We start from the raw sequence: 22,858 nt of genomic DNA on the forward strand, positions 1-22,858 counted from the left end.
TGCATTCATATAGGTGGGCTTTAATAATGAAAAAAAGTCTCACGTTAGAATGATGAAATTAAATCTCTTGCTATTAATCACCAACCATTTGTTAGTACATAAAATATATTTAATTGAAAGCAAAACATCAAACACCAGACTGATGAAGTTTCATACAGCAGAGATTTCACTTGTGTCCTGGCTGCAGCAGACACCTGTCTGTACAAGACAGCACTTGTACAAGAGAGCACTTTTGGAGACCTGCAAGTACTCCAGATGCTGGCACAGTCAGAGCTCAAAAATCAAAGCTCTCAACGGGCACATCTAAAGTATCTGGAGATAAAAGAAAGTGCTATCTGTCTCCTTCAGCTTCAGGAAGTCACAGTGGCAGATGGTCAAATGTGCAATCAGTTGGATACCATGTCTTCAACTCGTATGACCAACATTTACTGCAGGGAAAAAGACAAATGTATCGAAAGAAGCTGTTTAAAGACAGACTTCATGTAAGGGTCCACTCAGGTTTCTTTATGCTGTTCCTTTACTTCTGAATCCATTACAAGGGATTCCAAACCCTCTGCTTCTGAAGGTCTCATTCATTTGGGCTGCCGCTTCTCTGGTATTTCATCCGTGTCTCTTGCATGAAATTTCTGAAGGCTGGTTCTTCATGACTCTCCTCAGTAACTGGGTGGGAAAAAAACCCCACAGTTCAGTACTACTTCAGAATTTGTTCTACTTGTGTCACTGAAAAAAGCTAGTCAGGGTAGTCAGAGCAACACATAGAGTCTAATTGCTCTTCCACTTCGCTACAAAGCAAAAGAAATAAGCGATTCTAAAAATCAATGGAACAGGAAATAATGAAGACTGAGCCTGTGAGCTCTGTAAGAGAAAAATCATACACTGTAAGAACTTAAAGACTGCTGCAAGACCAAGAGTCACAAGAAAAGGGAAGAGAGCCAGGGGCAGACATTGTAAGGCCAAAAAGATATAACGTGTTAATCAGGTTCAGAGCTTGCTGCATACTCCCTCCATAACAAGTTGTCTGGTTCATGCATGTTTTACACCTATTAAAAATAATTACTTGAATAGAAAATTTCCAGTTGAACTTTCACAAAGGTTAGAATGGTCTCGCTGGACTAAGCTGGCATTCTGCTACAGATTCAGACACGTATGTTTAGGTGAATGAATATTTTGGATTTTTTTTAGCTCTGATGACAGTCAATCCAGTTAATGAAAGGCAGAGGTTATTTCCTGAGTAGACCAGATCAGATCTCTCACTCCCTTACCTTCGTGGTCAATGTCATCAGTATCGCTCTCCCTCTCTTCTTCTTCATCAAGAGTTCCTCGTGTCAGGATCAGCTCAGAGGGACCCATTGCAGAAGCATCATCAGACCCTTGAAGGCAACAGAAATGACTGTACACAAAACAGCATGCTAATGAGTCATGTGCCTTGATAATTTGCACATAAACACAGCAACTAACACCTACTCTAAAGGGACAGATAGCTCCTTCTGGACTCCGCAGATACAGGACAGATTGCACCAGGACCATAATCAAACTCATATAAGGCAACAGCTCAAACAACAGCAGGGCTTTTTTATACTCTAATTTGACTGTTTCATCTTTTCTAGAATATTTCCTTACTTTTGTAAGTCTCCTGCTTTATCAACACAGCAAGGTTTCTTCTTATGTCTGTGAGGCATAGAAGAGCTATGTCTAACCCATCCAACAGGAACTAAAGCCCCACTCCGCTATAATAGCACGAAACTGCTTTCACACTTTTGCTGTGAGGACCAAAAAGCCCTCCATGACTTGTCCAGGCAGACTCCTCAGTCAACTTCTGCAGTCAACTTAAATCTTCCAAGGTACCTGCAAGTGTGTTGCCCTGCACACACACACTGCCCATGTCCTTCCACAAGTGTTCTAGCTGCTCTCTCTTCTGTTTATTTTGAGCTTCCTCCTGTAGGTACAAAGTTATGCAGAGATTCTGAGTATGTGTAAAACATCAGTAGAAGAATCACTTCATCCACTTCAGCGGTCTGCCAACCAGCCAGAAAGCTGAATTCAATAACCAGGTCTTACAGGCAAGGTTACATAGAACTTTTGGATAAACATGGAAAGAAACCTCCAGCATGATGGACTTCAAGAACATTTTCAGCAGTATCAGCAAGTCAGACTCAGTGAAGTTGCACCTGCAGAACTCGAGGTGACCAGAGCTACTTATTTTTGTACTGCAATTCAGTCCTTGTTGCTACTAATTGTGTACGTCAAAAGAGTACACTTGCCTGGTGTGGAAAGATACATGGATATTCTCAATAAATGCCTTCAGAATGGTATTTTTTGAGAAAGTCCCTATTCTTCTGAGTGGAAGATATAAAAATCTTTCCCAATAATTTTATTATTTATTTACCTATTTTCATTATTTAATTATTAGCATTAAAACATAAGCAACCAACAGGTGTTTTAGAAATCATCTTTATTTTTGCTAAAATATGCTCAACCAAACTGAGGAAAAAAAAGACAGATGGTGAGCTGCAGGTATGGAGTTTTTCCACACTATGATTAGAAATTAAAAGCTAGATCCTCCCAAGAAAGAGGCAACTGTGTGCATAAAAAAATGACCCCAAGACACAATGCCCAAGTATTAAATAGTTCAAAATACTTACCACTGTTTTTCTCAGGCGTTCATATTCTGGACGATATTCTCTGAAAAGATAAATAAAGAAGGTGCATTCAGTATGAATTAATACATTATTTATATTATATAAGGATCATATTAGAGGCTTGTTTCTTCCCCCCAAAAGTCTTCTCTGGGTTTATATGTCTGAGACACATTACAATGAGACCAATGGTACTTTTTACAGATTTGGACGCCGAGACCTTAGCAAGCCTTTCTCACACTGTCTTGGGTAAGAAATTTAAGCAGCTGGGCTGGGGTAGCAATTTCCCTGATATACCTAATCAGCAGATCCACCACTCTCCTCTAACCACAGGCGTGACTTTCTCTGACAGTACTCATGCCTCTTAGGGCAGTTCAATGGAATCTCAAACAGACAGACTGTTCACAGATTTTCAAAGTATTGTACCACCATGGAACCTGGAAATATTTCTATAATGAAGTAAGGATCAAGTGGATGTGGATACCCCCTTCTTAGAATCATGAAATAGTTTGGGTTGAAAGTGACCAAATATTATCTAACACCTTACCTCTCATATTCTTCCACAGCTTTAGAAAGCTGAACAAAAAAATCATCCAGTCCAGTGCCAAGTACAGAAGAAACACCAACCACCTGTAAAAGAAAACCACATATCAGAACTGTTTCAGTAACTGAAACACATTTTTAGGTAACTGATGATCAAAGTGGGAAAGACTAAGGAGTATCTTAAAAAAACAAACCAAAACAAAACCACAAAACAAACAAACACTCAACTTAAAAAACAGGGGAATCTAATGATACCCATTTAATCATCACAATGGTATACGAGTATGAAGTAATGCTGTTTCTGTCCTTACTTTCAACAACTTTCTCCACCTGCTGTAATGCTTGCTACCTGTTTGTTTGTTCGTTTGGGGTTTTCCCTTCGTTTCTTTGTCTCTCTTAGAAATTTTATCACTGGGTGTGTATGTGGGAATCACAGAATGGTTTGGGTTGGAAGGGACCTGAAAGATTATCTAATTCCAGTCCTGCCTGCCAGCAGCCCAGGTTGCTACAAACCCCATCCAATCTGGCCTGAGACACTGCCAGGGATGGGGCGGACACAGCTTCTTGGAGCAACCAGGGGCTCAGCACCCTCACTCCAAAGAATTTCTCCCTCCCATCTCCCCTCCATCTCCCCTCTTGCAGTTGGAAATTCTTCCCCTCCTCCCCATCCCATCCCTCCAGGACTTTGTCCAAAGTCCCTCCCCTATACAGCTTTGCTCAGGAAACCCGAGTCTGCACCCATCGTTGTACCTCCAATGTCAATACCCCCAAAAAAAACATAGTTAAGACAGTATGATGTCTAAACATAAGGAACAAGATCAAGCAACTCAAAAGAAAGATGAAGTCTTTCTTTTGTTTACTTGGTTACTGTTGATAACCTGAGTTCCCATTCTGAACCTAGTGTCATAAGTGGTTATTGGGACTGCTGCAATATCAAGGAGCAAAACAGATCACAAGAACAGACCTTTTGCTTCTGAAGTTCAATCTAATACTTTGCATTTAGATGAAGCACATTCTAAAAGGCACCCAAATCCAACCCTCAGACCAGCAAGAGGCAGAGAATTTAATCAGTTACTAAGGCAATACGTTCAAAATGCCCATCTGCTTTCTAATGTGAACTTGTCTGCCATTACACTTCTGGCCATTTGTTCTGCTTTATTAAGTCAATTCTCTAAAAATACTGTTAATTAAGATTATTACTAGCCAGAACTTGGTGACCCTTAGGAATCTTACACCCTCTATTGAAAGTTCTCACTCTCTTTCATAAGCAAGGCAGTCTTAACTACTCTTTTTCAAATATAAGACTTCTTCCAACACAGAGATGCATTTTATCAATACTACAGTAAATATGCAGACAAGTAAGCAACAGATAGATAGGATTTTAAGTGTTAGCCTAGGCACTGTGCTGATATATAATACTTATACTTTCATTGCACTTAAGCACAAGCTGCCTTCTACTCTATAATCCTCTACATGAGTCCTGCTTTCCAGACTGTTCTGATAGCTAAAGATGCAAATGAACAGCCAATTAGCAAATCAGGACTACAAAGCACTTTAGTCCTGTATATGGCACCACTAGAGTATGTTTCATAATACTGTACATTGCTCCATAGAGGACACTTATGTTTTTTGTTTTGGCTAAATTATAATCATCTAGAGGAAAGGAATAACTTTTTATTTTACTGACTACCTTGTAACATCCATAAAGCCATTTGCTTGCTTTTTTGTTAAGTAAAAGCTGATAAAAAACGCAATTAGCTAAAGCCTTTTAGCACAGACAATGGGATCATTGACATACTTAAAGGTATACTGTTTTCAAAGAAACTGGATGGACTTAACCCACTGAGTAGGAAAAAAGCCACAGTTTTTCTTGCATCAGCAAACATGCAGGATTTTTTCTGTTTGTTTCTGAGACTTTCCCTTCTTACCTACATAGTAAATTGCCCAACTTGACACTTTCAAAACAAGGAAAATTACCTCACATGGGAGACACTGCAACACAGAACATTACCTTGTACCAGCCCATCTTAGCTTTCTGCTGATGACTGATCACTATTCACTATCAAATGATTCAGACTGCCATTCAGTGTGACAAGCAACAGAAGTCACTTTACATTCAAGCCAGCAAATCATCACTCCTAATGCCATCCTTATCAACAGATTCCAGTTCAAAAGGGCAATGAAAAGCCCTTTTGCAGAAGGACAGAACAGTTGAGGCTGGAAAATACCTCTGGAGATCATCTGTATAGCCTCTTCTGTCTCAAAAGCTGGATTAACTAGAATAGGTTGCTCCAGATCTTGCCTGAGCTTGTTCTGAGTATCTCCACGTACGGAGACTCCACAGTTTCCCTGGATCATCTGTTCCTGTGTTCAATCACAAAAATTATAGTAAATCTTTTTTCCTCTTTCTTACAACATAGTTTCCTGTATTTTACTTTGTGTCTGTTGCCTCTTGTCCTTTCACAGGGCACCACTGACAAGAGCCTGCCTCAATTTTCCTTACATCCTCCCATCAGGTATTTATACACATCAGTAATATCTTCCTGGAGCTTTCTCTTCTCCAGGCTTTTACAAGAGGTAGTAAAAAGAGGAAGATTCTTACCTTCAGTGAACTATAAAACTCATCCAACACTAAACTCATAGAACGAGTCAGGTTACTGACATAGGATGTCTCTTGATTCAGGGCATCCTGAAAAGTCTCGAAGTCCTGCATCCATTCTACTGCAAAACTGTGGTCAATTATGTCCATCTAGAAAGAGAAGAGAACATTTTCAGAAATAATGGCAATGAATTCTTAGCCTTTGGCTATTAAGTGGACAAATTTAAAAATTCCATTTAAAATTTATTCTCAAAACAGTGCTCTTTTCAAAATATTCAGCCCTGGTCTGAAGTTTTCCAAGTTCTGTTTTTATCAAACCAACTACTAGAATACAGAGAGAGAAGCCAACCAACCACTGTCCCAGTTTTATGAAGGGATGTTTAGGGAGACAATTCCAAGTCTGAAGGCTTTTACAGTTTACTGGAAAGGAGAATCCAAAATTTCCACACTGTACAACTCTACAATTTTTTTTTTCCTCTGGAAATCTTAACATTCCTTAAATCTGTTTGTCACTGCACATATATAAGTTCCTTGGGATTCTACCATTCTTAACTAGAATCAGTTTCAAAATGCCTCTCAAAAATTCAAATGTTGTTGGGTTTTGTGATGGTTTTCTGTTGGGAGAGTTTTTGGAAGAAAACAGACATGTGAGCAATCCTGACTATTTAGCATTAGCCAGAGTGAGCTAAGGGCCTTGAGGCCCAGCTGCAAGGTTATTAGAAGATCAGCTACAGGCAAAAGATAAGGGAGTTGGCAGCAGAAAAGAAGAATAACAGGATGGGAAAGCATCACATAGACAGCACATAAACAGTTGTATTTAACCAGTTAGATAGTGCCCTGTGGCATATGAAGAATGTGTTGTACCAATCAGCAATATGCTTTTATTATGTTATCAGCCTGTGTATAAAAGGGCTACCGCTACTCTCAATAAACAGCAATACTTTGACTACATTAATCTGTGTGTTGTCCACTGTTCTCCCACAGTTTTCTTCATTGTAGTTAGTATGAGGCTATGTTTTAGATTTGTGCCAGAAACCATGTTTGTTGTGCTGGAAACCCCCTATGGCTGGGAGTGCACAGGAGGCTGGGAGGAGACACAGCTGGGACATCTGGCCCCAAGGATATTTCATACTTCATCGCCAGCTGGGGTTAGATCACATCAGCTTTACGTTTCACTAAAGGCTAAACATCAGATCAAAATGAACTTATGCATCCCAAGCCTTGGGGCCTACCTTGCCTTACATACACCAATGAAGTAATTTATTCTTGTCATTTTTAAAAATGCATTTTCTTAAGAGAGAATGATTTTCCTACCTCATGCCTTTTTCTAGAGAAAAAGTTTTACAGCTCATTCTAAAATTACTCTCTGGAGTTATAAAGAAAACAATGTACAAAAACTTGCTAGGTAAGCAAGCAGGTATCAAAACCACACAGGGCTTGGGTCATTGGGAAGATGTATGCAATAGGAGCATCTCAGGCAATAATCCTGCTTGGTGGGTGTAACATGTCACATTCACAGCACAGGTTTCCTCAAGGAAGCATGTGGGACACACATGTGCACAAAGGCAAAGCTTGCTCTGCTGGGGACCAATTCCCTGAGTACAAAGATGCCTGTGAGGAAAAGGAGGAGTACCCACACCAAAAATCTAATGGGACTCAATATCTGAAATTGTTACGTTTAAAGAGATGACTGCATGTTCAAAAGCATTCCTTTAAGGCTACAAGTACTGTGGATAACAGCAGAGGTGCACCCTTAGGTGAGTGCTTCCTGGCAGACACGGGCATATTTTTGGTGTCACTGAAACAAACTCCTTTCACATAAAGTCTTGCCTGCTACAGTACATGAGGTTTCTTCCCCAAAACAGACAGATTTTACAAAATTCCAACTGTGAGTCATCAGCCCACCTCTGAGTAGAAACAGTGATTGAAGACAATTCTTTTGATCAGTAAATAACTTACCCTTAGTTTTCAAATGTAAATTTCTTCAAGCCCAGGGTTAGGGTGGGAAAAAGGTGCAAAATAAAAGACTTGCTGGCCCATCCCAAAGGTCCCCTGGCCCGCTGTTCTGCCCTGGGGATATCAACAGTGCACACGAAGGAAGGAGCAGGGACATAAGGAATTTTTCCTCGGTGAAAATCCCAGTTCTGAGAAACGTTTAACTTCAGGATTTAATCACAGTTATATATCCAACATTATATCCCTATCATAGGCTGCATCCCTACCCATATCTTGACATTCATGACAGCAAACTCACTGAGATGCCTTTCACACTATTCTTGAGGAGATTTACAGTTCAGCTGCCCTACACTGGAGATCTTTGCCAAAAATAGAAGTACCTCCTGATTGATTAGAAGGGGCTACTGGAGAATTTCTTTGGAAGCACCTGGAATCACACCAGTAAGAAGCCCTGTTGAGCTTCTGCACTACTCCTGCTTCCAGACTAGGGAACCAGTTTATTTTCTGGCCTACAACATCCATGAACTGGTGTTTAAGACAACCCTGATCTGGTTTCCATTTCAGACACAGTTGACAGCATTTTGAGAAGAACAAGACTAGTGCCTCATGGAGGCATTGCTGCATCCACTCCAGTTACATGCTGAAAGCAAAGGATTTGGGAAGCTTCCTACCTAACAGGTAAACAAAATAATAACCAAGAAATAAAAAGAAAATTCCCACAGTGAGTTACCAGCTGATGTGGAATAGAAACAATGATTGAAGACAATTATTCTGATCAGCAATGAACTTACCCTTATGTTTCAAATCTAAATTTCCTTATAGCCCAGGGTTAGGGTGCAAAACACTTCAGCTATTCATGTCACCTTTAACTTGAATGTTTGGGTGTAACTGCCAATCCCTGTCTTCTTGTGCATGTGTATACTAGATTAAAGACCTTTTTTAGATTCAATTTCAGCCTGCTGCTCCCTCCCAGCCTTTATTTTCTAGAAATTTTGTTATTTTAGTAAGACAAAGACCCTACAGCAAAACAACCTAAGCAGAACAATGTTCTAGTAGGAAACAGAAACCGTAGCTTTAACTTACTTTGTTCATGACAACAATGAAAGGTAGCTTTGTCTTGTACAGGATACTGGAGTGGGAACAAAAAAACAAACACATTAAAAATTAATTTAAATCACCCTAAAATAAATAAATTTTTAAAACCCCACAAATTAAGCATAAGACAGACAATACTTGTGCAAAACTGAATACATCTGCCTTCAGAAGACAAATATTTTCCTCTGCATTAATTGGAATGTAATTTTCACCCAGATCCTGCTTACCATAATTGAAGAGTATCCCCTCCAAGCTGTAAGCACATAACTGTAAGATATAAAAACTCCTTCTGCCCCCCCAGTTGATTTTGATTACTATTTTCTGAATCTCAGATTGCAGTTTTTATATCTCTTTGCATTTTCTAATTATTCTGACTCAAATCTTAGGTTCTGCGATATTATTCATGAACTGACCAAGGAATTCAAATAACTTGAAACATCTATAAATCAAAACTACAGTGACACATGAGCTTACATGTTAATTTGCCTACATGTAATGCAACATCATTTCCCTGTATGCAACATTTGTTCAACACTAATCTCAGAAAATGCAGTATATGGTAAGACATTTTGATTGCTTCCGTCACAATGAGCTTCTGACCTTGGTACAAGCATTAATAGTTTGGGTTTTTTTAAGCTTTTTACCAATATTTACCATGAATTATGACAGCTTTAGATATGTTGATCTTTACATAAGTATCTAGTCCCTGGCTTAACATGAAAGAAAACAGATAAATCCATGCATGAGGAGGAAGACAATGAGTCAAGAACTCTATGGCATGCTGAATTCCAAATAAATACTGAAAAATCACTGGAAGTATCAATAATATTTTTAAAATGAATAAAATATTATGTTTACAAGCAGGATCTTAAACCTAGACATCTTGATACATCTTCAATAAATTATTTCATAAGTGACAGGCACTGTGTTAGAGCTACTGTAAATAGCCTTCACCATAATACAGTCTCATGAATTACTTAATGTTTTTAGTGGGAGTTTTGTCCCAACAATCTCCAGATGTCCACTGGCACCAACATTATTTTGTTTATCCAATGGGAAAACCAAAGAGAATAACCACTAAGAGAATAACCAAACCAGCAGATTAAGTGGGTGTGATGTATCAGTGTGTGCTGGCAGCCCAGAAAGGCAACGGTACAGTGGGCAGCATCAGAAGCAGTGAGGCCAGCAGGTCTGGGGAGGGGATCCTCCCCAGTTCCTTTGCTCTCGTGGTACCACACCTTGAGCACTGTGTCCAGCTCTGGGGCCCACAGTACCACACAGACACAGAGCTTTTGGAGCAGATCCAGAGCAGGCCACAAAAACAATCAGAGAGCTGAAGCACCTCTCCATTGAGGACAGGCTGAGAGAGCTAGGGTTGTTCAGCCTGGAGAAGCGAAAGCTTTGGGGAGAACTTATTGTGCCTTTCAGTATTTAAAAGGAAGACAGAGGGAAATTTACCAAGGCCTGTAGTGACAGTACAAGGGGAGACAAACAGAAAGAGGGCAGATTTAGATTGGACATGAGGAATAAAGTTTTTATGATGCCAGTGGTGAGACATTGGAGCAGGGTGTCCTGGGAAGCTGTCTGTGCCCCATTACTGGATGTGTTCAAGGTCAAGCTCAACAGGGCTTTGAGCAACCTGGTCTAGTGAAAAACGTTCCTGCCCATGGAACTGGCATAGATTAGATGGTTCTGAAACCATCTTTGGGTCTATTTCAACCCAAACCATTCTATGACTCCACTGCAAAACAAGTATCAAAGACATAGCAATCAAAGCAGATGGACTGTATTTTCAGCTTTTCTTACCTGCAGGCATACAGCATGTTGGACATAAAAGTTATAGGGTTAGTACTGCGAGAGGTGTCCATCACATAAACAACAACTGAAGGAAAAGAGGAAGCCTGGAAAAAAGTAGAATATATTTTAATTAGAAGTGTATAGCTGTCCAACAGCTACTTCTTTCACAGAGCCTCGCTGTTAAGTCATGTAGAAAACTTACCAAGGCCTCAGTTATGATGGTTCCTGATGCTGACCAGGTGAAAACCTCAATTTGCCCTGGTGTGTCAATGATAACATACCTGGTAAAAGTCATCCCCAACATACAATAATAGAAAATTAGTTTAGCACAAGGTCCTCTTCTGACTAGATTATCAGAAGCAAGTAACAACAAATCACAAGATTATTCTGCTACAAATCGGAAAGGCTACTCCCAAACACTGACATGGTTTATAGGCGTGCTTGAAAATTTCCTGCATTAATTTTTTATTTAAGAAGCATATGCTCACTTCAGATTCTATTACAGTTGAAGGCACAATTTGAGAATTAGTACCTCAGACTTTTCAGAAGAATTAATTCTTGCCTGAACATTGTGTAAGAAAAAATTACAGTCTAATGGAAAAGCAGAACTGGAATCAGCAGACATTTCTTTGATCCAAAGAAAGTCCAGATTATCTGTTCTAATTCTGAGTCCTTTTCCATGTAAAATTTATAGCAAAGCTGAAAACCAACTGCATGCAGAGAATCTTTTTACAGTTTCAGGTGATTTCCCACTGATACTAAAGCAGTAGAACTTGATACAATGTACTCACTTGGATGCATTTTGTCTTTTTTCAATAAACTTCATCACCTGATTGAAACAAGGAGTATACTTTGTATTTAGTTGCACCACAAGAAACTTATCATCATTTGTAACATTAACTTGCACAGTTTAATGTATGTATCAAAAGAAAAAGTGTCCTAGTTTTAAAATGTGTGTGAAAATGCCATACTGAGAAAGGGTAGAAAATGCTTAGGCGCTGCACACAGGACAAAGACAACTTGGATTTTGTCTGTTTTCTAGTGCTGGCTAAAGAAATGGCTTAACAAATGCAGCTGTCCCTTACTTTTTCACTAAGAGATTGTCCACTGTCCAAATATGTCGCACAAGTTCCCACCCCAGTGCTGATTTAGCATGGTGATTTAAGAGAGCAGTCAATTATCAAATAACCCTAGGAAAACTAGAAAAAACATTTCCAGAAGCAAGCTTCCCTACTTCAAAATCAGAGAATTCGTATGAAAGACTTTGTTGTGAATACAGTGCATCAGAAGAGTTCTGCACATGCCTGAAGACAGTTCTGTTCACACAGCTTCCAAATTTCACTTCTAAAAAAGCTGAATCAGCTGAAAAACTGAAATCTCTCAAATGAAAGCCAATGCACTTAGGCTGCTTTGTAAAACTCATGCTTCTCTATGGAGAATAATCAAAAGAAATATCAAGAGGATACCTAAATGCAGTGATAAGACTCCAGTTACACGCCACCCTGCTGAATCTCCCAGTACAGTATTCACAGCATCACACAGGAGCAATCTCGTACCTGATCAAATCTGGTAGCGAAGAGATTGAGAGAGGTCACTATCCCACCATTTGGACCCAGTCCATACCTAGACACTTTGTTTAGGAAAACAGATGATTATCAGAGAGCTTGTAACAGTTGGGCATGTACAATGTGCACTGGATGCCTTGCAGCAAAAGACAATACCCTTAACACACATTTAAGTCTTCCAAGTGATGCACTAACAAAGCAAATACAAAGTGCTCTCCCTCTTACCAAAGCACCTGTGACTTACAAAAGGAAAGGGGGCTGTATCAAGGCTTTCCTTTGACATTATTCAAGCATTACCATCCTGGACAATGAGAAAATACACGTGTACACATCAAACCAATCTCTGCCTTTCCAAAAAGGTTTACAACACATCCAATGACTCTGAATTTAATGATGCCCTGAATGCACTTAATTTTAAGAATTTATACTTCAAAACATAATTGAAAGATCTCTTACAAATAAATGCTTTCAGATTTAAATTATAACGAGAATGACAGTTGTAAAGCTATTAAAAGCACCAGCTTACAGGTGAAGATTTCAAAATCCTTTTTTAAACATGCAGACCTGTATGCTATTTATGTTCAAAGAAAATAAGATTTTTTTTTTAAACTGCTTAAAACCTGATTCATCAGTACACAGTGTCTTCTAGGTTCACTACCCTCAATATCAGAGTATAAGGCCAGAACCCCCTCCTTAAGCACTGTTTAATGAGGTGGTTAAACTCCAGTACCAGGGAGCAGGCACAGTAAAGCAAATAATGCACTTACAAACCAAACTGAAACTTACACTTGGATGTTTTGCTGGTAACTACAAATCAAAGTGAAGAATCCTGTGCCCCACCATCTTTACTCTGTCTAAAATATTAAAGTCACACTAGCAAGTCAAACCCAAACAGTGTGTATTATCTCTACCTGCACCCAGCAGACAAAGGACCCCCATGTCCCTCTGAATGTGCAGTCATTTAAGAGTAGTGTTACTGCTCAAACCACTGTGCAGCAAGAGCCAGAAGTCCCATGCTTCTGAGATTCAAAAGGGCAACAGTGCTTTGATTATGGTCAAACAGCAGAAATCGTTTTCTTCACCTCCTCTAAGAAAATAGGAATTTGCATATTTAGACTTGTGAAAATTAGACTTGTTAAAACACAGGGATCAGGCTGCTGACTTCCAGAAAGAAAGATAAAAACTCTTTGAAAGAACAACAGAAGAAAAAAAAGCAGGCAGGGTGCCCCCTGTTTGTAAATACACACTATTGGGTAGAATCACTTTTAGCACAGGAGAAAAATTACCTATGAAGTATTAAAATCTGTAGAACACATTTCTAACCTTACATGCAAGAAACACGTAGTCAAAAACTGATCTTAATGCAACATTCTGCATTACTGCAGACCCCAACACCTCCTTCCCTCTTCATTATACTCTGCAGAAGTGACAGACTTTTCACAAAATCCATGATTTCAAATATATTTATTTAGACAAAAAAAGGATACTGCTTCATGACTTCTTTGTACTTCACAGTGTCCCTGATATCTAGAGGAAGGATATATATAAATAGTTTTAAGACATCACCTTTAAAACATTGTTCTTCATCAGTGTGCAGAGGTGAAAGCCCTTTTTCTAGTGAATCTCCTTTGGTCTCAATCTAGCACCAACAGAAAAAATCTCCCCTGTAGAATAAACCCACCAGACTTGCTGTGGTGTCATTAGACATATGAAAGGCAATGTAAGCCATGTGAAACACCACCAGTTCAGGTATTGAGCAGTAACTGCTACAGTTGAATTTTATTCTTAGCTGATCAGCATCAGGTGACAAGGCATACTTATCTATCAGCATTATTACAGATCCAGCACTGGAACAGATACCCCAATTACTCACCTGACACCAATATAACAACTTGGGCAACCACACTGCTGATAAATTTCAGAAAGCTTAAGAGACACAAGTCTCTCAATTGTAGTAATTATTGAGCTCTTTGGAATGGCTAAACATAAGGGCTGTTTCACTGACAAGGTATTTTATTTTCTCTAAAATTCATGTACTTTGAAGTAGTTATTTAATTGTACAAAGTGGTTACCGATGTTCTGAACATAGGGAACTACGCTGAATCTAACACGTTCACTGATGACAAATAAAGAAACTTACAGAGACCCAAACACATCAAATCACTCCAGATGACGTTAAAAAAACGTACACACACGATAGACTCGTGTCTTTGCTCGTAAAAATTCACATGTTAAAGGCTGGTGCGAGAAATAAATTATTTAAAAACAAACAAAGCCCAAAAAGTTTAGTTAGGACATAAAATCTCAGAGAACCCGAGCAACGCGTGCAAATACTTCACACAGCCCGCACCCTTCCCCGCGAAACGCATGGAAAGCACTAAGCCCAAAATTGATTGATTAATTGATTGATGATTCATTCGTCTTCTTTTAGCAGGCTCCACCACTCCGCACCGCCCCCTCTCTTCACCCTTTCCGCTCCCCCCCTCCTCTCCCCTCCCTTCGGTGCCGGGTCCGATACGGACTGCACTCACCGATGTTGGCGGGGAAGGGCAGATCGCGCACGGCGGGGTCCAGGTTGATGAGGTACGGGGGGCAGCGCTGTCCGTGCAGCTGTGCTGTCAGACGCTGCGGGGACACCAGGAGAGGTCAGGCCCCGCCGGACACTGGCAGGTCCCACCGCTCCCAGCACCGTCCCTCACCTGCACGAAGGTGGTTTTTCCAGAGCCCGCCATGCCCAGCACTAGCACGCACACCGGCGCCTTCGTCAGCCCGCCCGCCGCCATCTTTCCAGCGCTGCCTACTCCTTCCGGGCTAGAACGCGGCCCCCCCGTGAGGTGTACGGTGCGGGACCGGCTGCCGCCCCGCCTCCGGGCACGTACCGAGAATACGCGCGCCACTCAGCCCCCCGTTGGGCGGCCAGGGCAGCACCCGGAGTACCGAACGCCCGCCCGGTGCCGCTGTGAGGTGCTCGGCCGGAAGCGTCAGGACCTCGTAGCCGCGCACGGGAGGGCGGGGCGCGCGCTGACGTGGCGGCAGCGGCACCGATACCCCCAGCACTGGCGCCATGCGGGACGACGGGGGTAGCTCGGTGAGTACTCGTGGGCCCCGCTGCGCCGGCCGCTGCTCTGGGGAGCGGCCGGGCTGTCTCTGGGGGTGGGGGAGGCGCAAAGGGGCCGGCAGCCTCCGCGGGCTGCGCTCCGCCCCGGGGATGGCGGGAGCGGGCCGGCGGTACCGGGGCAGCCGCGGTGGGACCGATGCTCCGCCCCGAAGGTCTCGTTGGGCTCGGAAAAGCGGGCTCGGCCCGCCCGGGCGGTGAGGCCCGGCCTTGATGGGCGGCTCCGGTCTGTTACCCGGTGGCTAGGCCCTGTCCCCGGCACCCGCTGCCCGGAACCGCTGCCCTCCCGGAGAGGCCTGGTCAGGCACAGCCCCGAGGCCGGGGAGACAAGGGGGGGATCGCGGGCAGATGCTGCTGTCTCCTAGCACTGGCCCCGTGCTTGGTCCGAACGGTGCTGAGGTGTGCGGGCGGGGATGGAAACGCCGGGCTGAAAGCGGGAGCTCCCGGCGGGAGCGCAGCCGCCGCGGCGGCCCCGGGACCACACGATGCCGGACCCCGGTGCCTCGGCTGCCGGGGCCGCTCACGAGCATCAGCTACGGCTCCGGTGACTGCTGTGGGTCTGGGACGCTGTCCCCCAGGGGGAGCTGTGGTACTGCCCGGCTCCAGGCCGCAGGGACACAGAAATGTCTCACTCACGAATGAAGTTTATTCGTCTTGTATCCATTTTTTCAGGCGCTAGGCCGATGATTTTCTTATTCTAACGTATGCAAGGAAATGGGCTTCTTTGTTTTCCAGAGTTCCAGACCTTGGGTATTCCTGCATGCATTAGGTTCCTGCTTTCTAAATGGGAAGTAGACTGAAAATAAATACATTCAAAACATTCACTAGATGATTCCTTCTTAACTGCTTCTGTCAACATCTGAAATGAAGGCTAGACAGATAATCTCTACTGCCATCTTCTGTATTGCAGTTTCTTAATGTGTTAGGTGTGATCTAAATCTTGATCTTCACTTTGATACAAAACTTTTTAGTTCTAAAAAATATATCGTAAAATGTACCGTGTTTGTCAGTCACCTGTGTTCTTCCAATGGCAGAGTAGGCCTGTTGATTCCAGCAGACTGTGCCTCCCTCCTTTTATCTTTACAACTTCACAAGCATAATTTTTTTCTAAGTGAAATTTCTCCATAAGTCTGTTGTAGGGGTTTTCCAGACACTGGTATTTGCACAACTAGATGCATGTAATCCATATCAAAGTGATACAAACCTATCACAGGTATTCAGTTGATTTTTTTTTTTCCAAAGATTTTTTTTTTCCAATGTGAAGTCATTGACCAGATTTCTCTCCTGCTGCTTCCACAGCCTTTCCAGAATGTGCTCCATAGTTACAGCTGAGGAGTCCATCTAGTTTATGTCTGAGCCCACTACTGAATTTCTTATCTGGTCATTGGGGTGTTTGTCTGACATTTTCTTAGTGGTGAATTTCATTTGCCTTGATGCTGCTTGTTACCTGGTTCTCATATAGCACTTGAAGTTTCTCAGCATCATCTGATAAGTCATTTTTGACTTCTGTAAATTCTGTCATATCCCGGTTCACAGTTTTTCCCAGATGTGTAGCATTTGCTTCTAATGACTCCATGGTCTAGTTGATAACTTGCATTACATTTTCCCGTAAAGAAGATAAGAGTAACTTACCCAAATTCTTTTTTGTTGTTTTGTTTTGTTTCTTAGCCAGTTCTTCTATGTTGCAAAATACTCTGTTCCTAGGATATGGTTTTGTATTTCATATGCTCCTACCGGGCAATTATTTTTGTTTTATGGTCTGTATAATCAAGATTTTTTTCCCAGGTTTCTCAATGACATTGAGTCATTATTAATACTTGGAAGAAGGTGATGGATAATTGTTCACATGTTAGGAACAACATACAACAAATGAGTTGTTTATACTGACTTGGCAACATCAAAGGATCTGTTAAATTAAATCTTATATCTGTTAAATATATCTTAATAGCATAAGAAGCAACAGACAATAAGTGAAAAAAAATCTTTAACCACATCACAGAATCCTTGTTTACCAAAGTGAACATCTGGGCAGCTGATAGAATATGACAAAACAATTTACATAAATGAAAAGAGGGCATAAAAGAGACTGGGGAGAACATTCTTGCCATGGTAAATTCAATAATTACTTCATTACAGGAAAAAAAGGTATTATGTGAAATCTAAAGTTAGAATTTAAAATATTTGTCATTGTGTGATGAAGTCTAGGCAGAAAGCAGGCACCACTGAATGGACTGAAGACAACAATCCATCATGCCCCAGTGCAAGGGGAATGAAGGGCTTTCAAATGGGGAGTGTGAGGGGCTCATCCCTGTCTTGACTGCAGCTCTAATCAGCTGGAGCTGAGAAGGTGAAACACTGATGTCCTTTTCAAAGGATCCCCTCACCCCCTGTGTGTGGGTAACTGTGTTTACTGAAAAAGGAAACATCCAAAAAGAATAAAAAATTCTGCGGCTAATGTGAGTTTTTCTACTTTGTTAGGACACTGAGCCTGAACATCACAGACAACAAGAAGTGAAGAGGTCTCTGGGAAACAAAAAGTATGTGAATGTATCTTGTCTGGTTTGACTGAGGGCAAAAATAAACCGAGAAATTCCTATTGGAAAACCATATCTGGTCTTCACATAATATTCTCAATTTTAAGAGCTGTGACAATTTTTGTTTGCATGACAAATCTGTCAACTGACTTGGCTTATTAATTTGTAGAAGTGCCTTCCTGACACATCAAGGAATGTTTGCTTTAATTTATTGGTTTTTAAAGGATTTTAACATTAGGAAGACAAATATTTTATGTTCAAGGCCAAACCGTGTTCATAAATCTGTGTATTTTGAGTGTGACTACAACTGGAAAGCTTTAATGTGATAAATTGTCTAGCCACTTTTCTGCAGTACCTCCTTAAGAATAATATATACTGGTATGACCTGGAACCATCAGCATCCCCCACTTCTTAATTTCTGGATTGATGTGTTAAAACGTATGAGCTCCACAACTCAGGGTGTGGGACCTTATTGCTGGGTGACCATCACAGTCATCATTCATTTCTTCTACTTTTTTCAGTTTGTGAATGGTGGTAGCAATGGGATGTGTTAAAAAGCACTGCTATTTTCTGTTCTTTCCTCTTACATTACTGGTATTTGCCCAGTGAATAGATTCTCTGTGTTTCTTTGCACCCAGCCATTTTGCTATCAGGTACAGCATTGCGAGTGTCCAGGCGTTTCAGGGCTGTGAGAAATATTTTAGAATAGCAAAGCAAAGTTCCCTCTGATCTCTAAGAAGAAAAAGCAGTGCTGTTGGCTAGTGCAAATATGTAAGATATACTATAAGGCTGTCTTCATTACTGATGTTTTGATGGTTAAAATTCTTTCTAGCTTTACGTCTTTTACCTATGTCAAGGTCACCTCTGGTGACTGGGAATACACAGAGGAGGGGATCTTGCCCTTTGTGGAGTGGAAGTGGTCTCTTCTATCACAGAAGATACCAGTCTTCTATGATGAATTCTTATGTTCCACATTGATTTATTCTTTAAGGGTAAATGTACGTTTTTAAACAATGATTAACTTGTGCTGCTTAAGTGTGCAGTGGGATGAATGTTTTATCTGGTTTCGAGTAGCTTTCTGATGTCATTCTGTAAAATATGTCCAGAAAAATAACATTTGGGATGTTTTATCATGCTAGAACTTTTCAGTTCACAAAACTTAGGCGATCCAGTGAAGTGTGAGATGAGTTTTTAGAGTGCTTAGGGAGATAAGTGAATGTTGTCTGTGAACTTATTGTGGTTTTGGGTGCATACATATACTTAGGATTCCAAGTTGATGTTTTCTAGGTCTGAGCAATTTGAGGAGGTGGAGGCTCCTGCCCTAGGACTGCACAGTAACTATGATGAGACAGTCAGCAACATCTCTGCCTCACCCAAGAGTGAAGTGAACGGAAGTGCAGAGTCCAGAAGCAAGCGGACTATCCGCAGGCCTGCTTACTGGTTGGAAATGAGAGGAATAAAAAACAGCATTAAGAAATCTTCAGAAAAGAAAGGTACTTGTCACTCTTGGCTCATAGCAAAGCCATGTTTCTCTCTGGTTCTTTTATGATATGACTTATGAAAGACATGCTGCAATTTAGCCACAGATTACAAGCTTGGTAATGCTGCTCATGTATTAGAGGTAAACTTCCTTGACTGCAGAACCATGGGTAAAATTCTCTGATGTTACCCAATTCCTGTTGAGTGGCTTGTCTATTAAAATTAATTATTCTGTGGCTGAACTCAGTTTTATCTGTAGAAGAGGTATGTGCAAGGGTTCTGCCAGTCATATTAGGAATATTCTGTGAGAGCTTTAAAAGCAGAACAAGTCTAAAGTTGTAGAAAATGGAACCATTCAGCAGTATTGTGGACGAGATAAGGCTGTCGTGATTGGTAGATTATTATGTTTTAAGGATGTTTTTATTTCTTTTGTTTTCTCACATTTTTCACTTATGAACTCCTGATTCAGAGTGGTTTAGGTCTTATTTGTTGTAGGAACATTAGGAGCCGTGCCAGTGGGTGGTGTAGACCTTACAGGCAGGCTCACACTCACAGACACTGTTCTCTCCCCTCTTCCTTCTGTTGTGGTTTCAGGCATGACCAGACTTGTATACTGACCAACCAACTGTTCACAAGCAAATGGTCCTTTTTATCCTGGTACAGTCCTATTATCCCACATTTAATCCTTCCCAAATAAGCCAATTCTCTTCTTTTCCCTTCCCTTGAAGGAAAACTCCAAAATGTCTCAGTCTTGTGTAATCCTGAAGTGTTCTTTGCCTGCCTCCCATGTGTCACATGACCCTAGCCATTAACACCATGCTCTCCCTTCTCACCATTCTTCCCCTTTACCACATCCAAAGTGTGCTCCAGAGAGCAGCTCCCATTGGCTCATCCTGCTGGGTCTTCTGGGACAGACCTGGGAGGAAGGTGTCTGATTCTTTGAGTCCATAGTTTGGGTTCTTCTGCCTGCCACTTGGCTTCTGTACTTCTCTGTGTTCATGAAGATAAGCTTTAGGGAGGCCTGGAAATAATGAGGGGAAGCAGAATAATACCTGTGTTTCCCTACCTGTTGTTTCTCCGTGCGCCTATTTGTGTGTGTGCAGTTGAGCTTTTTATGACCTAACTTAGCATCTTTCCTGAGGAGCATTGTTTTTCCAGGCCTCATACTGGCACTGTTTCTTCCACATTTTGTGTTTGGGAAGATTGCAGGCTATGGAGTGTCTAAATGTTACTAAGCCAAAAGATGGTATCTAGCTCACTGGTGTCCCTGTGCCTTATAAAAACTCCTTTCTTTTTTTTAAAGTATTGAATATGAGGCTAAGCTGAGGCAGATGCAGGCTCAAAGCTGTTAATGCAGACTGAATAATGAGACTGAAGCATTTCTGTTCTTACTCATTATCAGAAGTACTACTGAAAGGCAAGAGGAAATCTGAGCAAGAGCAAGATGAAGATCTTAAAGACACCCCCAGAAAGAAGCAGAAAATTTCGGGTAATATGAATAACTTGTAATTCCTAGTTACAAGGCTTCATGTACTTCAGACTTCCTCTGTGCCCAAATGCTATTCTCTGCTGTCTTACAACTCTATTTCTGATGCTGTGTATTTTGGTACAGAAGGCTGTTGACCAGTTTCTGTTTTACAGTGGGAGATGGGTCTTCTAATTTCAGTCTCTTGAAAATCTAGGAGGGAGGAGTGAAAGCAGGGGAAGTATAGGCTAGTCTGCATCATTCCAGTTGCCCTAAAGTTTCTGGGCTAAATAACCAGACAATTTACTTGTAAACATCTGGAGATTAATGATTAGATGAAAACAGTAAAATAGGTTTCTTAAGGAGGAATCAAAGCAAATAACTTATTTTATTTTTAATTTTCTTTTACCACATAGACAGAAGGGGGAAATGCTTGATATTGTAGGTCTTTCCTGCCTCCAAAGGATTCATGTTAATTAGTGGTTAGGTGCAAAAGGAAGTCTACAATCAGTAAAAGTAGGAGAAGGTGACACAAGGATGTGTACATCTGCTGTTGAGTCTTGCAAGGATGGGGTTAGGAAAGCCAAGGCTAGCAAAGAGAAAACCAGAGAAGTGTGAGTGCACTGCTGAACAAGGCAGGGGAACCAGACACAAACAAGGTGGAGGCTGAGGTGTGCTTCCTGTGCTTCAGTCTGTATCAGTTAAAGAAATCCCTGAGGACTCCCAGGCACCTGAGACCAGAGGGAATGTCTGGAGCAAGGAAATCTTACACTCAGTGTAGGAGAATGAGGTTGGAGCACTTAAACAAACTGGACATACCAAAGTCCTTTGGGCCTGATGGGTTGCAGTGAGTTCTAAGAGAGCTGGCTGATGTAATTGTGAGGCCACTCTTGATTATCTTTGAAATGTATTTGCGACTGGGAGAAGTTCCTGAAGACTGGAAGAGAGCAAATATCACTTCTACCTTCGAGGACGGAAAGAATCATAGAATTGTTGAGTTGGAAGGGACCTTAAGAATCATCTAGGTCCAACACCCCTGCATGGGCAGGGACACATCTCAGTAGGTCAGGTTGCTTGCTCAGAGCCTCATTGAGCCCTTAACTTCCAGGGATGTGGCTTCAACCACCTCCCTGGGCAACCTGTTCCAGTGTCTTACCATCTGCATGGTGAAGAACTTTTTCCCAATGTCTAATCTGAATCTACCTAACTCTAGTTTTAACCAGTTCCTCCTAGTACTACCACTACCCAAGATCCTAAAGAGTCCCTCACCATGTAGACCCCTTTAAGATACTGGAAGACCACAATAAGGTCTTGAAGCCTTCTCCTCTCCAGATTGAATAACCCAAACTCTCTCAGTCTGTCTTCATAGGAGACATGCTCCAACCCTCTGATCATCCTCATGGCCCTTCTCTGGACATGTTCCAGAACTTTCATAGCTTTCTTGTAATAGGGGTTCCAGAACTGGATGTAGTACACCAGGTGGGATCTTACAAGAGTGGAATAGAGGGGAAGAATCACCTCCCTCCCTTGACCTGATTTTGATGCTGCTCTTGATGCAGCCCAGGATATAATTTGTGTTCTGGGATGCAAATGGAAGAAGGAAGATCTGAGGAACTACAGATACAGGCTGGTCAGCCTCACTTAAGTCCATTGGAAGCTGATGGGTAGAATCACAGAAAGCATTTCCAAACACATGAAGGGCAAGATGGTAATTTGCAGTAGTGAGCATGGATTTGTGAAGGGCAAATCATGCTTGGTCAACCTGATAGCCTGCTACAATGAGGTCACTAGCCTGATGGAAGAGGGGAGAGCTGTGAATGTTGTTCACCTCAGCTTTACTAGGGCTTTTGGTGATATTTCACACAACGCCCTCACAGACAAGATGAAAAAGTACAAGTTAGATAAAAGAATGCTACAGTGGATTGGAAACCAGGTAAACATCCAGGCCCAGAGGGTTGTGATCAGTAGCACAAAGTCTAGCTGGGGGCACATCACCAGTTGTATACCCCAGGGTCAGTATTTGGGCTACTGCTGTTTGACATAATTCGTTAATGACCTGGACATGGTGTATACC

At 41.5% G+C, this 22,858-nt stretch overlaps 2 protein-coding genes across 3 annotated transcripts in view; one reads left to right on the plus strand and one right to left on the minus strand.

Moving 5' to 3' along the window:
* GPN1 (GPN-loop GTPase 1) lies at positions 1–15,190 on the minus strand. The gene is made up of 14 exons (XM_030468810.1): positions 14,891–15,190; positions 14,723–14,816; positions 13,679–13,718; positions 12,183–12,249; positions 11,418–11,455; positions 10,829–10,907; positions 10,636–10,730; positions 8,818–8,863; positions 5,782–5,928; positions 3,184–3,266; positions 2,643–2,682; positions 1,846–1,936; positions 1,263–1,370; positions 1–660 (listed from the first exon to the last, which is right to left on the minus strand). Exons 1-14 carry the CDS (start codon positions 14,972–14,974, stop codon positions 569–571), a joined length of 1,104 nt encoding a protein of 367 aa, XP_030324670.1. The 5' UTR covers positions 14,975–15,190; the 3' UTR covers positions 1–568.
* Positions 15,147–22,858, plus strand: part of ZNF512 (zinc finger protein 512) — a 21,497-nt gene continuing 13,785 nt past the window's right edge. Inside the window, exons 1-4 of one of the 2 annotated variants that reach the window (XM_030468808.1) lie at positions 15,147–15,279; positions 17,785–17,843; positions 19,128–19,333; positions 20,722–20,808. In XM_030468808.1, the coding sequence (XP_030324668.1) occupies positions 15,256–15,279; positions 17,785–17,843; positions 19,128–19,333; positions 20,722–20,808 (376 nt within the window). In that variant the 5' untranslated portion in view covers positions 15,147–15,255. The remainder of the gene's footprint in view (positions 15,280–17,784; positions 17,844–19,127; positions 19,334–20,721; positions 20,809–22,858) is intronic. The other variant, XM_030468809.1, reaches the window with a different exon arrangement.

The sequence above is a fragment of the Calypte anna genome, unplaced genomic scaffold, assembly GCF_003957555.1.
Source record: "Calypte anna isolate BGI_N300 unplaced genomic scaffold, bCalAnn1_v1.p scaffold_86_arrow_ctg1, whole genome shotgun sequence".
NCBI classification, from domain to species: domain Eukaryota; kingdom Metazoa; phylum Chordata; class Aves; order Apodiformes; family Trochilidae; genus Calypte; species Calypte anna.

Bases quoted from the DNA above. Each gene is read 5' to 3' on its own strand.
- GPN1 (XM_030468810.1), bottom strand. From the start codon at position 14,974: ATGGCGGCGGGCGGGCTGACGAAGGCGCCGGTGTGCGTGCTAGTGCTG. The intron at 11,456-12,182 runs GTACGAGATTGC...TGTTTCAATCAG, and splicing joins TCGCTACCAGATTTGATCAG to GTGATGAAGTTTATTGAAAA. The intron at 8,864-10,635 runs GTAAGAAAAGCT...TTCCCACTCCAG, and splicing joins AACATGCTGTATGCCTGCAG to TATCCTGTACAAGACAAAGC.